This window comes from Chinchilla lanigera, unplaced genomic scaffold (assembly GCF_000276665.1).
Source record: "Chinchilla lanigera isolate Chin_1 unplaced genomic scaffold, ChiLan1.0 scaffold00195, whole genome shotgun sequence".
Classification (NCBI taxonomy): domain Eukaryota; kingdom Metazoa; phylum Chordata; class Mammalia; order Rodentia; family Chinchillidae; genus Chinchilla; species Chinchilla lanigera.
In genome coordinates this window covers 414308-429453 of record NW_004955596.1, presented here as the reverse complement: position 1 = coordinate 429453, position 15146 = coordinate 414308, and the positions used below count along the sequence as shown (strand labels likewise).

Here is a 15146-nt window from a genome sequence, read left to right as displayed (position 1 = left end):
CGCCTTCCGCGGGCGGTGAGGGCCGACCCGGCCTGGCCTGGGCCCCGGCGTTGGCGGTCAGGGCGGGCGCAGGGGTGTGAGCTGTGGGCCAGCGGGCGTAGGTGCGGTGGGCGGCCCGGGGGCTGGGGTTCCGCGCGGAACTTTGGGTACGACGGCGTGAACCCGCCCGTGCGTATCTGCGCGCCCCGGGGCTTTGTGTACAACTCGTGCGTGTGTCTGCCTATTGACTGGGTTTGGTGAGGCTTCATCCCTCCTTGGTGCGGGTCTGTAGTCTCCCCAGGTGTCTGTGTGCGCTGTGGCTGGGGTGTTGGGTCTCGTAGCTGGGTTGGATCATAGCCGTGCTGGGGGTCATTTATTCTCTCCCCACCCGAACCCTCTGTAACCAGTTCTACCCTCGTGGTTTCCAGAGGGGCGCACTGCCGGCTTCCCTACTTTGTGGATACTGCTGTGGGGATGAGAGTAGAACTGGAGCACTGGAGTGTTTTTCACGACCTGCCCCCTGCAGATGGATTTGGAGTAATTGATACAGTTGTGGGGAGTGACTAGTGTGTTACTTTGTCTCTGCTTATTCTTGGGTAATTGATGGGCATGGCCTTGTGGAACTGGTGGGCATAGGAATCCTTGGCAGGGAAACATTCTAGTGCTGGGGTGGGATAGCCCCGTTTTCTCTGTCCCCTCATTCAGGCATCCTAAGGAAAAGTTTTGGGCTATGCAGGGTGAAAGAGAGCTCCCCTTCAAGAATCTGGGTGCCCAGATTTCCTCTGGGATGTAGAGGCTGCGTTGTATCAGTCTGGGGAAGAGGTCCACACTGGGAGCTGTGTTCTGTGGAAGGTCTGGAGGGCCGGTTGGAGTTGCACATGTGAGTGTCCCAGTAGGACCCAGTGCTGTGCCGTTTTTGAATTGAGATGCTAAGAGTCAAAGACCAACCAGCACCCACTACCTTCCTGTTCAGTCACTGAGAAGTGTGAAGTCTGGGCAGGGGCCTAGGCACCCCGGTGAAATTTGGACCTCTTAGCCCCCAGGACTGGAGGAGCACAGGAGTGAGTGGGTTTGTAGGTTTGTAGGAGCTCATAATTCTTAGAGAATTCCTGGCCCCCACATCCATGCCAGGGGATCTTGGTCAGGGGGCTGGTGGGTGTTACATAGAATATTCCTGAGGTACCCCAAAGAGGGCCCAGCATATAGTGGGTCCTCAGGAAATATTTATTATGTGGGATCTCTGGAAAGAGGGATGTAGTGACAGAAATGAGCTGTCAGTTGAAAGAGGCCTTGTACTCAGGTGAAAGGCCTAGGAGAAGATGTCTGTTGCAAATTCATTTTGGAAGCTCAGAAAGGTTGGAAAAAATGCCTTCTTGCCCTGACCCTTTTGGAATTTCATTCATTTATTCATTTGCTCATATTCAGACACACACACACACAGAGTCACAGAGCTCTAGAGAATGCACAGAATCCGTGTGTGAGTACAGACACCAGAGCACCAGAGCCTGGCACCCAGGAAGTGTGTGCCCTCAGGGCCTCAGAGTGTTAATGGCTGTGGTGTAGGCTTACGAATGACATGTGCCAGGCGGGGAGGAGGACTGAAGTGGAGCTATAGGGAAGAGACTATACCTGCCCAAGGGAGGGTGAGATGGCCAAGTCCTGCTGAGAATTGAGAGGGGAGGAGAGCACAACATGATCAGATTCTTCCATTTTGCAAGAGAAGCCAAGTATCCAAAGTTTAAAATGTAAAACCTTTTGGTTTTTATATATTGGCAATGAATTCACCAAAACAAATGAATAGGCCGGAAGCAAAACAAAACAAAGCTTATGAGGGAGCGAGTCTGGCCCATGGGCTGAGGTGGCGCCCTCTAATGGCAAGCCACACATGCGCTGTGTGTCGGGCTCTATGGTGTGGCTGCAGGTACTTGTGGAAGAGACCTGCTTTGCAGCCCGAGGAAGTACCTGCTTCTCACTCCCCTCCCAGCTCTCCTGGTCCAAGCCTCCATCTCCACTGTTTACATAAAGGTTTGTGGCTTTGACCTTAGTCTGCACCTTTATGGTAGCCTAATCTGCCAGGCCATCCCCCACCTGTTGGCTTCTTTTCTGGACCCTGGACCCTTCTAAACCATCTGTCCTGCCTTTGACCCAGGCAGATCTCCGCGCTCCTTGCTCCAGTGCCTGGCTTTCCAGGTCCTTTGTGAGCTGGCATCAGCCAACCTTGGAGGCACCGCTGACCTTTCCAGAATACCCTCATCCATCCCCTTCACTGCTGGGGAATTTCCTACTCTTCTGAGTTCTGCCTTAAATGACATCAACCCCCAAAAGCTCCCCTGCTTTCTCCTCTTTGTTCCTGTGACACCTTAGTGATCTGTAACACCACCCTATCTCCCTGCCACATCATCCTCTCCTCATATAATAATGCCCATTAATTTAACTGGTTAGGGTTTTGTGTACATTAATTTATTAAGTTCTTACAACAATCTCATGAGGAAGGTGTTTTGTTTATTTCTTGTTTTACAGATGAGCCTACTGAGTCTGGAGAGGAACTCCCATCACTTGCCTAAAATCAAGTGGGGAAACTAGGATTTGAATTCGACAGCCACTCTGTCCAGGTTCTTCCGTCATAGCAGCTCATCACTGATACTTACTGGACACTTACTCTGCTGCTGCTCTGTATAGGTTGTCACCATCCCTATGTCAGCCTTGTGCAGCAGGAAGTAATGGTAGTATTGTAATTTTATATATGGGGAAACTGAGGCCCAGAGAGGATAAATGGATTGTCTAAAACCACATGCTAATCAGTGGTGGGACTAGAGACTAGCATGCATCACATTCCAGGGTGCAGTTGTGCTCTGGACACATGCGATGTCCAGCGCCAACAATCCTGGGAGACATTTGTTCAATTCACCTGGCTTTCTGTTTTCTCTTCTAGCTGCCAGCGGGCCAGGGATGAGCTGGCGTCCTCCTTCCCAATGGCATCTCCCCCTGGTCTGGAACTGAAGACACTGAGCAATGGCCCTCAGGTCCCCAGGAGATCGGCTCCTCTGGGCCCAGTGGCCCCACCTAGGTCTGGTGTGGAGAATGCCTGCTTCTCCTCAGAGGAACATGAAACCCCTTTCCAGTACCCTGGGGATGCCAGACTGGGTAGCTCGTCTAGTTCCCAAGGGGGTGTCCCCTCACTGCCTCGGTCCCAGCGGGATGATCTGTCCCTGTGTTCAGAGGAGGGGCCCAGTCTGGAGCCTGTGAGCCGCCCTGTGGACTATGGCTTCGTTTCTGCTCTGATTTTCCTGGTGAGTGGGATCCTTCTGGTGGTGACAGCGTACGCCATCCCCCGTGAGGCCCGTGTCAACCCGGACACAGTGACTGCAAGGGAGATGGAGCGACTAGAGATGTACTACGCCCGCCTGGGCTCCTACCTGGACAAGTGCATCATCGCAGGCCTGGGGCTGCTCACAGTGGGCGGCATGCTTTTGTCAGTGCTGCTCATGGTCTCCCTGTGCAAAGGCGAGCTATACCGCAGGCGGACCTTTGTCCCTGGCAGAGGCTCCAGAAAGACCTATGGCTCCATTAACCTGCGCATGAGACAGCTGAATGGGGATAGAGGCCAAGCGCTGGTGGAGAACGAAGTGGTCCAGGTCTCAGAGGCCAGCCATACCCTTCAGGAGTCTTAAGTAAAAGCCTACTGTATCTGGCTGCACTAGCTCCAGGGCTCCAGGGCCCCCAGAGGTCTGGGGTTTCGAACAGTCCCACACAGGGCCCAGGAGAAGGAGTCTTAAAGTGCTGGAGGGGGTCCTGGGACCTGCCTCAGGCCCCACTCAGGCAAGCGCCTGCTGATCTGTTTTACAGCCTGAGGTTTTGCATAAGGTTTTGTTTGGAAGATGGCTTCTGCTGCTAAAAATACAAAGTTTGGAAACTGCTGCTCTTAGAAGATGAGGTCTCTTGGCATTTTTAAGGGTTGGGAACCATTTGAAAGATTGCCTATCGTGTTCCGCCTCCCATGGGGCATTTCAGGACCTCTGTATCATTAACCAAACAAGGATGTTAGGTGACCCTGGAGGGGCACCTTTCAGTTGTGGCAGTCTAAGGTGGGAAGTAGCTTCATGGTAGGGGAGAGGCCAGCATTGGGGCAACCTCCTATAGCACCCCACTGACTGAACCACAAACCTTCCCTCTCCAGGCCTTAGCTGTTCTTCTTTGTGAAGCAAGGGGGTTGGACTGATGACCTCTTGGGCCGGTTCTGCCCTGGGAATGGGAACCGAGTCTCCACCTGTGGCCACCCCTTCAAAAGAAGAGGTATTTGTCAGGCACTGATGATTCTCCATACCATTTTCTGGCCCCACCTTGGTGGCCACCACTGTAAGGATGCCAGCTGCTCTCACAATCCTGCTAAGGAGCCTCTTGGCTGGGTGGGTTATATTCAGTTTGCCACAGCCTGGTTTTGGTTTAGGGGTCTAATTTCTAGTAGTGACTAATTTTCTGCAGTGGCATATTTTACAGAGTTAGGTGCACAGTTCTGACCCATCCTCTGGGCATGAAAGATATTTTATACAAGAAAGTATGAGGGCTTTGTTGTATTTGAGGACTTTGTTGTATTGTTGTGGGTGTGACTTGGGCCTTTATCATCGTCCCTCCTCAGTAGTATGTCTCTTGGGCCTGACCTCATTTTGTTAGCAGGAAAAAAAAGAACCTTTTTTAAATGCTGAATTTGTCACCTCTTGCTTCCCTTCTTAGTGGTAAGGTGCAGCCACAATATATCTGGGGAGAAATCAGGCATATTGAGGTGGCTGGGACACTCTGTCCTCACTGCCATTTGTTTTTTCTCTTGTGTAATGTTTCCAGGCTCCTTCCAAACTCAGCTTCTGACAAGGAAGGGAAGTAGGTTCTAGGTGGTAAGGACATGCAGGCATTTGGGAATTGGGGGAGGCATTGTCTAGTCCACGTGGCCCTAAAGCACTTCCTGAGTACATGCCTTCTATCCCACTGGTATGAAGACGCCAAGGGGCCCATTTCAGTGAACTTTGCTTCCAGGCAGGTCCCACATACCTCCTTGAGGTTGTCCGCATGGGCATGGATCCTAACTGTCTCCAGAATGGGAGGCTGGGGTGGACATGGGGTCTGCAGGTGCTCATTACCAGTAACATGAGCTTTCGATCCACTGAGTTGAACATCTGGGCTTACAGCTCCTGAGACAGATCAAATATCTGCTCTTGCTGGCAGTTTTAGTTCGGAGCAGAGCTGGGGGAGGGCTGAAGGGATGAAGATTGTTCAGCTTGGCCTCCTGGGCTCTGTCCTGGAGTGAAAAGGTTGTGGTTAGAAAAGAACAAAGCCCAAGATGGTGGATGATGCTCAAGTCCTGGGGTTCCCAATGGTAGATGGGTGCAGTTCTTGCAGGCTCCAAGCAAGGACAGCAGCAGAGGTGGCATGAGCCCTGCTAGGTGAACTGCAAGGGAACTGGGCATCCCAAATGATGGGCTAAGGCTTTTCCAATCCATAATGATAATAATAAAAGTATCAACCTGAGTCATTTGGATTATGGTGACAGTGGGGGACTTACTTGGATACTAAACCTGTTGAGAAAGTGCATCTGGGACCATCAATTCTTATCAGTTTAAATGCACTGAATTGTATTTAGGAGATAGATTGGTTAGGAGATTAAATCCCAGGAATCTCAGGTTTTCTACAAGCCAGAGAGGCCTGCTTTGCATTCTAATGTAGAAACTTCTTTAGAAAATGTGTGTAATGGATTGAGGCAGTCATTACCTTGTCAGTGAATTAACGAAACTTGAGAGATGCCAAAAACATTTCCCCAAGAGTGCAGCTGAGATCTCCCAGCTGGTGGATCAGAAACCGGTTTATGAAAGTGCCCAGGGGAAGCAAGGAACGTTGAGAGCTTTCTTTGAACGTACGATTCTTCGGGGTTAGGTGTGGAGTTGTGCTGAGGGCTCCTGTGGTTACCAAACATGCCTTACACCTGGACCTTCTACTAGGGCCCCACACTCAGGGTTTTCCTGGTATATTTGAACAGATACTGATTTCAGAGTTGGGAATACAGCCTCTGCCATTTACTGGCTCTGTGATCTGGGGCAAGTTACTCTGCCTCTTTGAGTTCAGGTTTCTTTGTAGATTGATGGAAATGGACCCAGGGAGGCGGCCTTCTCCTCACCTCTGTTGGGCTGACTCAGGCTGACTGTCAGGGCCAGCCCTTCTGCCTCCTCTCGCACCTCACATCTGACTCACCTGCAGATCTTGTCAGCTGTGTTTTCAGCACCTGACCACTGCTCATCCCTTCCCTGCCAAGTCTCTCACTGGTGTCCAGACTTTCTTCCTGCCCAGCTTCTGTCCCAGTTTATTCTCTGATCTCCAAGTGTGTTGAGAGGACAGGTCATGTCACTCATCTGTGCAAAACTCCTCGGAGGGTCCTTATGCCAAGAAAAGCTACATTCTCACTGCAGCCAGAGGTGGATTTATAGCAAAGCAAGTGACACATGTGTCTGGACCCCTTAGGTTCTTTCTGAGGCACTGAATAGTCTGCTATTTGTAATCCTACCTTATTTTTAAGGATTTCCCCCAAAATTTCTTAAGCTTTAAGTTTTCCCCAAATCTGGGTCCACTTCTCACAGTGACCTACAGTGCTTTGCACTGTCTGATCCCTGAGCCTCTCTGAGCTCACTTTCCATCTCTGGTCCCTCACTCACTCCGCTCCAGCCACACTCAGACTCATGCCTGCCATTGCAGGCTCCAAGCAAGGACAGCAGCAGAGGTGGCATGAGCCCTGCTAGGTGAAGTGCAAGGGAACTGGGCATCCCAAATGATGGGCTAAGGCTTTTCCAGTCCATAATGATAATAATAAAAGTATCAACCTGAGTCATTTGGATTATGGTGACAGGGGGGACTTACTTGGATACTAAACCTGTTGAGAAAGTGCATCTGGGACCATCAGTTCTTATCAGTTTAAATGCACTGAATTGTATTTAGGAGATAGATTGGTTAGGAGATTAAATCCCAGGAATCTCACCTTTCCAGGCACACCCCAATCTCAGGGCCTTTGTACAAGCTGTTTCCACCACCTAAAAGGCTTGTCCCTTGCTACCTGCAAGGCCCACTCCATCACCTCCTTGGGGCCTTATTTGAACATCACCTTCTCACTGAAGCCTTGCTGATCACTGTATTGCAATAGTATGGGCCAGGGATATCACTCAGCAGCATAAGCGCCTGCCTGGCAAGCACAAGGTCATGAGTTTGATTTTCGGTACCAAAAAACAAACAAAAAGAAATGCAACAGTATTCCTGAGAGGATTGACTGTGTTTTCTGAAGCTCAGAGGTGTTTGTAGCAGTCAAGGTCCCTTTCTGACCTGGAGAATTCCTGGGGTGAGGCATGGGGACCACCCATGCCGGCTTGAAGGGATGGTGATATTGGGAGGGAGGGATGAGGAAGTCCTGTGTTCCCTCCCAGTGTCAGGCCTGAGAAGGGAGGTGAAGGACCCTGGTGTTTTAGGGGCTCCAACTGTTGATATAGGAAGGAGAGAGGAGGCTGTGGGGTAGCACAGGTGATTAAGAAGCAGCCCAGCAGAGACACACTGAGCCTCTAGTGGACTGGACAGTGGACTGAGTGTGAGAGCAAGCTCACCTGTCCTCACCCCATCATAAGAGGCCAGCAAAGACACCTGGCTTTTCTCCCTCCTCCCATCTACACCCTGGAGGAGTATAGGCCCAAAAGAGGACAGGGTAGATGCCTTGGAACTGGGTGTGAGTTGGAAAGTTTAAACTGACTGAAATTGAGTTTGAAATCAAGCTGACCAGCTTGTTATTGGCTGGGCCCTAGTTGTTGAGATGAGAAAGGAGGACTTAACAGCGGTCAGAAACATGAAACATTTCATGTTTCTACATTGCAGTGAACTAGGTAAAACAGTATGTAGTGTGCTCTGGGTATCAGACTCTTCTATGTCTTTACATCTACTAGCTCATTTAAAACTCAACACAACTCCACGAAGGAGTGCCTATCATTGTTTTTCCGATGAGGAAGTTCTGACATGAGCAGGTTAAATGACTTGTCAAGGTCACACACCTGGTGAACAGCAGAGTCAAGACTCAAATTTCACAATATGCCATCGTGTGTTAGCAAGTTTAGTTAACTAACATGTAGGCCAGTTGGAGCATAACTGTGGCAGATCTGGGTTGTAGGCTGCCACTTTGAGGCCCATGGCTTGCCTGTGACTTGGGAACTTGAGAACTGAAGTCAGGCCCATAGTCTGCTTATTCATGGAAACTCACAAGATGGGCCGGATCTCACCGTCAGGTCCTCCCCTACCTCCACTTTTCAGAGAGGAAGAAAGCTAAAGATTTGCCATGGTTAATGTGGCTCAGGCTTCCTGCCCATCATGCTCAATGGCTTTCACTTGAATTTACATCCTGGGAACCAAGCTCTCTCCCTCTCTCTGAAGGGGAGAGAGCAGGGCTTTGTATTGGAGGCAGGACACCTATGTCCTCTCTATTCTGGGGTTCTTGCTGCAAGGAGTGGGCTATCCTGGATTAGGAACAAGGAGTCTGGTTTAACAGGCCCCAAAGAACTCCTGAGGTGTCATAGAGGGGGCGCTGACCAGGGTGCTGAACCGGTATGCTCTCCTAATAGCCTTGCTGAGGGAACAGGGAGCTGGAAGGGAAGGGGACCCTCGTATTTTTGTCACTCAGAGCCTCCACAACCGTTTTGGCCACTGTTCAGTGGGAAAGCCTTGGGACTTACAGCCAGGATTTATGTCGTCTGTGTTGCCCTGGGAAAGTCACTCTCACTCATCTGCTTGGGCTTTCTTTTTTACCTCTTCAGTGGGAAAGAGTATCTTCCATCCTTCTTAGTCAGAAAACTAAGCTGAGCAACACTTGAACCAGGTGACAGGACCCTGTGCCCCAACCCTGGCGCCCAAATTAGCCTCTCAGGAGTTCACCCTCACAGAGGGCTTTTGGGCCTGCCCGTCCAATGAAGATCTGCTGAGTGGCTTCAGATGCTCCTTACCTGGGGTTTCAGCTGCAGTGGCTGCAGGTAGAAGTGCTCTAGAAGGGGAGGCACACTTTGTAAGTAGGACCAATTTCATAGTCTAAGACCATCTTGGGGATTACTCAGCACCTTCCTTTCTCATGCAAGTCCTGACTCGTTTTCCAGCTTCTGGCATGGATTTTGCCCAGGGACCCATACTCATTAGACCAGGGTGTGGGACCTGAGCACAGCAGCTCTACTGAGAACACTGGCTGCAGAATGGAGATGCTGACCCAGATCTAACACCCTTCAGGGATATGTCCAGCACCTCAAAAGTAAGGCTGCCAGCAGTGTTTATATTGAGCTTGTGAGGGGGACTACATGAGAGAAGAAGCCAGCACATTGTGGGCACCAGGTAAGTGCTTATTTCCTGCACTGGGGATGGACCAGGTCTCCTCTCCTCTTGTCCTTGAGCCCCCATCCTTACCTCAATAATGACCTCAGTAGTAGTAGCAGCTGATGCCCACTGAGCCTTTTATTATCTGCTAGTAAGCCACACTGTTTGGTGGGACCCTGCTCCAATCCTGCGAACAGAAGTGATGGTCATTTTGCAGGTGAAGGCCACATACTGACAAGGGAGTGCTTGTAGTCACACCCATGCCTGCCTGGCTTTGAGCAAATTATCAAATCTTTCCAAACTATTTCTGTTCTAGAAAATGAGGTAACATCTCATTATTGTTACGATTTGAAGATACAGATGTATGATTGTTTAAAGACACACGAGACACATATAAGTGATCCCCAGGGGTAAGGGAATGGAGTGGATACCGGCAGTTCAATCAGGGAAATCTTAAAGGGAGTCCTTACATGCACTAATCATGTGCTATCAGCCAAGAAGACTGATAGGCTCAATTATTTGCCTCTGATATCCAGATGAAGGAAAAGGACAAAGGTTCTCAAATTTTAACATGAACATGAATCTCACAGAGAACTTGTTGGAGTGCAGATTCTCATTCAATAAACTGGGGGTAGGGCGTGAGTTTCTGCATTTCTACAAGGTCCCAGGTGCGCTGCTACTGCTCATGATCTCAATCCAAAGCACGTAGTCTTTCTTTCTCAACTCAAAGTTGTGTGATCCTATGAGGATCACAAGAGGAACTCAAATGGATTTGAAGGCTCTTCTCTGTGGATATGGATTAGGGCCAAGGTATGCTAATGTGTACTTAGATCAAGCATCTGAGGAGACTTACGCTTGGGCAAGCAGGGCTGTGGTACCCACTTATATCATGACCCATGGTGAGAGACTGGCTCACCAGACCACTGTCCCAATATATCTTCTTGAGGGGTGGGAAAAGAGAGCAAGGACATTTTCCCAGGATCTCTTGCTGCTAGAGTTTGAGAGGTGATGCAGACAATCGAATGCATTCAACCAACCCCACGACTAGACCTGAGCTGAGGGAGGTGGAGGTGGCAGTACAAAGGGCATCCACTTTCTGGTACACATGCAGGTAGTTACTTTGCAATACTGGAGTTCCTACTCCCCACATCATGGCAGTGATGACACAACTGCACTATTCTCTGGACCTTAACTAACATATTTGGCTAAAATGTTTGTTTACTGCAGCTGAACCCCAGAATTAACACTTCAGCAGCACCCTCCCACTGCCTCATCCCTCTGAACCTGTCATACTGTGATTCTGAAGCATATACTGTGTCTCATCTGGAATGCAGCCTCCACCTGGCCAGCCAGGGTCCTGTTAGATTAAGCTGCCAGCTTCATGACTTTATACGCCAGGCCCGACTCTTCTCTGCACACACACCAGCACTGCCTCCACTGGAGTGTTCAAGACTTCCTGGAACTGCTGCTTTTGCATCCTGGGTGCTGCCCTCACTACCAACCACCTTTGCCTTTTGATCCACCTTCAGGGCAGATTCAGGGCCAAGCACAGTTTGAATGAGGTACGTCCCAAGGGCAAACAAGCCTGCGGCTGAGATCCCTGCCTGCAAATCTGCTTTGAAGCAAAAAGTCAACAGTGACTCCCAAAGAATACGAGTTTTAGGGCACAGAAAACTGGGGAGATGCCTGTGAGAAATTCTTTCTCTCCTTGGTGGTAGAACTATTGGAACTGCACTGAAGTAGACAAGATTAGGTTGCAGAGAATATGAACTGTGCCACATATTGTAGTCCTCCTATTGTGAAGAAAGGCTTGGATCAGTAACAAAATATCATTAATGACAGATCACAAGAGAAGCTGTGAGGCTGTATGGGATTTGCTACCCATTCCCCAACCATGTGTCCACAGGGGCTGTCCATCCAGCACAGGAGCACAGCCTCCATTTTGAGCAAAATACATTGTTTTTATCTTAAGAGACTCTTGACTTACAATGGAGGCAACAGAAGCTCATGACTGAGTAGCTACACAATAAGGAACACAGGAGAAGCCAGGGAAGAGAAGGCGGGCTGTAGGCCAGTGCATCCCAGGAGTAGTATGAGGGTCTATGGTACTTCAGCACCAAAAGACAATGATTTATACCTAGACCATTACTGTACTTGTAAGTTACTGCATTTCAAAGAGATCCAAGTAAGCGAATCTCACTAGATCTGAAAAGGTAACAGGAACTTCCCTAGAGAAAGGATCTGTCCTATATCATATTGAGCCCAAAATCATTCCTAAAAGTCAAACCCAATTCTTCTGCAATTTGCTGCCACTGCTACCATCAAAGCCATGGCCTGCTCCCCCAGGGTGAGTGGCTCTAGTTACTACCTTGTTTGGCTTAGGTCAAAAGATTTTTAAAAATGGACAAAATTACAATGAAATATGACTTGATACCCATGAGGATAGATATAAGCAAGATGAAGAGTAACAAGAGTTGGCAAGGATGTGGAGAAACTGAGACATGCATTACTGATGGGGATGTGAAAGAGTGTGGCTGCTATGGAAAACACTCCAGCAGTTCCTCAGATAAACGGCACTCCCATGTGGTCCCGCTAGTCCACTCCTTGGCACATACACAAATGAAAACATCAGCCCACACAAAAACTTGTACATGAATGTTCACAAGCAACACTATTCATAATAGCCAAAAAGTAAAAATAACCCTGCTATCCATTAACAAATGATTAAACAAATATGATATACCCAGTCAATGGATTGTTTGGTCATAAAGGGAATGAGGTACAGATACATGCTGTGATATCAATGAATCTTGAAAGCATTATGCTAAGTGAAAGAAATCAGACACAAAATGCCACATATTGAGTGATTCCATTTATCAGAATTATTCAGCATAGGCAAATCTTTAGAGATAGAAGACAGACAAGGGTTTGCCTGGGTCTGGGAGAGGGGGAAGGGAGGTACTGCTAATGGGTACAGGGTTTCTTTTGCGGGAGGGTAGTAAAAATGTTTAGGAATTAGATATGGTGATGGGTGCACAACACTGAACGCACTGAGTTGTATACTTTGAAAGGGTGAACTGGGTGTGTAAATTCTCTCAAAACTTTTTTTAAAAAAGAGGAACAGGGTTATTAAGGCTCTAATTTGGGAATTTTATAGGACACACATTTGGAACATTCCTGCATGTTGTTGCTGATTACTCACTGCTGAAGAGAAATAGCCCAAACTAAAACAAGCACCAACAGCTTGACTAGGTTCCTCAAGGTCCTGTTCAACACTTCCCACCCCTCTCCACACACCCATAACACCTTGGCACTCTTTCTCGGTGTCCCTGATGCAAAGACACACCGATAATGGCTGATGCTGCAGATGAATCACTGAATTTTCAGTTTTCAGAAAACAGAATTAGGTATATCAGATGATTAAAATATACAGTGAATATTTAAATTTTTAAAAAATTCAGTGAAACACACTGTCACTAATGTCCCTCAAAATATTCCCTACTTTGAACACACATCCCATGGTTCTTGCCACTCTCTGAAGCAGTTCTGGAAGTCCTGTTTTGTGTGTGGCTTTGTGAGGTGTGATCAAAAATATGGGGTGGTGCTGCTAAGTGCCATCTAGTGGAAAGGCAAGAATAGTGTGGTGTGTCTTCCTCATCCACTTCATTCACTTCTGGCACTGTGTGACTTCTAGCTCTTTCCTAAAGTTAAAATGACCATAGAAGGTAAATGTTTTGAACTGATTTATGACATAAAGACAGTCATGCAAGAGAACTTCAGAACTGCTGTGGAAAGTGTTAAGAATGATGGGATAAATGTGTTTGAAGCAAAGAGAAGTATTTTAAAGTTTACTTGAAAAAGTAAAAGCAAAGAGAGAGAAACTGGCTCTGCAGAGTGAGCTTGGGCCAAGTAAAAGAGCTAAAAGCAAGATAAAAGAACACCCTGGAGGGGCTGGGGATTTAGCTCAGCGGCAAAAGCACCTGCCTGGCAAGTGCAAGGTCATGAGTTCGGTTCCCGGTACCGGAGAAAAACCAAAAAAAAAAAAAGAACACCCTGGAGAAAGCTATTGTGAAGAAAGCCATGATAGCAAGTTCTTGGCATCTGTGCTCTTTTATACTGTCCAAATCTTGAAACCTGTGAGCACTTCTAGATACAGGTTCTGAGAGGTGGTGCTGGGATCCCATGCCTCAGGATGAGCTTTGGTCTAGGCAACATATTGAAAGCCTGCTTGAGTTCTCACGAGAAGTCCATGTGCAGTTCATGCCTGCTTCCCCAGCCAGTTTTTCCATGTCCTAATCTATCTCCTTTCTCCTTGAGACACACAAATCCCCATAATTCTTCAAAGGGGGATATTTTGAGGGGGTTTAATGGTAATGTCTTTCACTGTAAAATTTTTTTCTAAAACCATTCCTTTTATTTTTTTATCATAACATGCATATGACTACCTTTTTAACCTTTGTTACTAGAAGGTCTAAATGGCAAATTTATTGTTTGAATTTTCTTTTTCTTAAGTCAGATTCTCAAAAGTTATATACCTTTCCTGTATCTACCCGATGATGTTTAGTCTACCATTCCATTAAATGCTTACAGGAGAAGTTTTCATGAGCAAATTGCTCCAGACCCTTTTGGTTACAGTTTGGTCCAATTTTAAACAAAAACCAACATTCTACTGCAACCCCCCCACCCCAGCTATCCCTTCAGGGAGAAGGTTATGAGTAATGATGGCCTTCACATCTCTGCCCATTTTCTGGGTCTTTTTCCAGAAACATTTCAAGGTGGCTGGCCACGTTTCTGGAGTCGGTTATTGCATTACTGCCTGACAAGGGGAATGCCAGGGAACACGCTCAGCTAGCCTGATCACCCAGCCCCAGCCCCACCTGAGCCTGGCCCTGCTGGGCAGACAGGCAGTCCTCAGTTACAGAAACTGACCTAGCAGACGATCTCAGAATGGCTATGGTTGCCTGCTGCCTACAGGTAAATGGTATGTCCTAATTTGGGGAAAAGAATCCAGGGAGCTGAGCTACTGCTAAAATATGGGTTGTCAAGTGCTTCAGTCTTGTGCCTCCTGGCCTGGTGATCTCTCTCACTGAAGCCTTGGGGCTCAGCATGCTCATACTTGATAGATTCAGGCTGCAAAGAACCTGGAGAATGCCAAGGACCAGAGGGTCCTGGACACAGTACACATCTGCAAAACACTGGGCTCCCTGCCCCTTGGAGCCTGTGCTCTTGGCTAGGCCCCAACAGGGACAAGAAACACAGTTACAGACTCTGTAGGTAAGTACTACATAAGTCCTGAACTTTCACTCTTTTCCTCTTGCTCTAGGCCCTAAGTGGTGTTGCCTTCCATGAGAAGAGGTCCAAGTACTTTAGAGCAGGAAAGGCACTTCTCATTTCTGATTTTCTTAGGGTTGCTCAGCAAGTTATGGGGCAAAACTAAGACCAGCCTCCAGGTCTGCTCTGTTTATTCCTTTGTTCATAGGCCACTGCTGCCCAGGCACAGATGGTCCAGAACAGGAGTGATGCATGTATTTTGCCCTCACCAGAATGCTGTAGTCTTTCACAGTGTGCCTGTCCTGGTGAAAGTCACTGCAGCCTATGGCATTTCCAGTCACACATTTCTATCTACACAGCATGACCAGGGCCCATTTTAGTGATGTTGGGAGCAATACCAAAACTTATAAAAGGAAGGTCTGAGAAACAAGAATGAGCCCTGAATATAAAAAGACTAATTAGTCCAACAAAGACTCAAAGTTTGAAGTTTCTGAACTGGAAGGAGCTGTTAATAAAGAAGGAAAATGGGA

General features: G+C 48.1%; 2 protein-coding genes across 4 annotated transcripts in view; one reads left to right on the top strand and one right to left on the bottom strand.

The window, feature by feature from the left end:
* The window catches only part of LOC102017726 (chromosome unknown open reading frame, human C20orf202), a 15946-nt gene extending 15698 nt beyond the window's left edge, over positions 1 to 248 (bottom strand). The window contains exon 1 of the mRNA XM_005414711.2: positions 4 to 248. Coding sequence (XP_005414768.1) covers positions 4 to 248 — 245 coding nt within the window. The remainder of the gene's footprint in view (positions 1 to 3) is intronic.
* Positions 249 to 1759: 1511 nt separating this feature from the next.
* On the top strand, positions 1760 to 4683 carry Tmem74b (transmembrane protein 74B). 3 transcript variants are annotated; one of them, XM_013510008.1, is made up of 2 exons: positions 1760 to 2004; positions 2500 to 4683. In XM_013510008.1, exon 2 carries the CDS (start codon positions 2802 to 2804, stop codon positions 3648 to 3650), a length of 849 nt encoding a protein of 282 aa, XP_013365462.1. In that variant the 5' UTR covers positions 1760 to 2004; positions 2500 to 2801; the 3' UTR covers positions 3651 to 4683. The 3 variants fall into 3 exon arrangements, with proteins under 3 accessions (XP_013365462.1, XP_005414750.1, XP_005414748.1); XM_005414693.2 differs by having other exon boundaries at positions 1760 to 2591; positions 2912 to 4683; XM_005414691.2 differs by having other exon boundaries at positions 1760 to 2702; positions 2912 to 4683.
* Positions 4684 to 15146: the final 10463 nt, after the last annotated feature.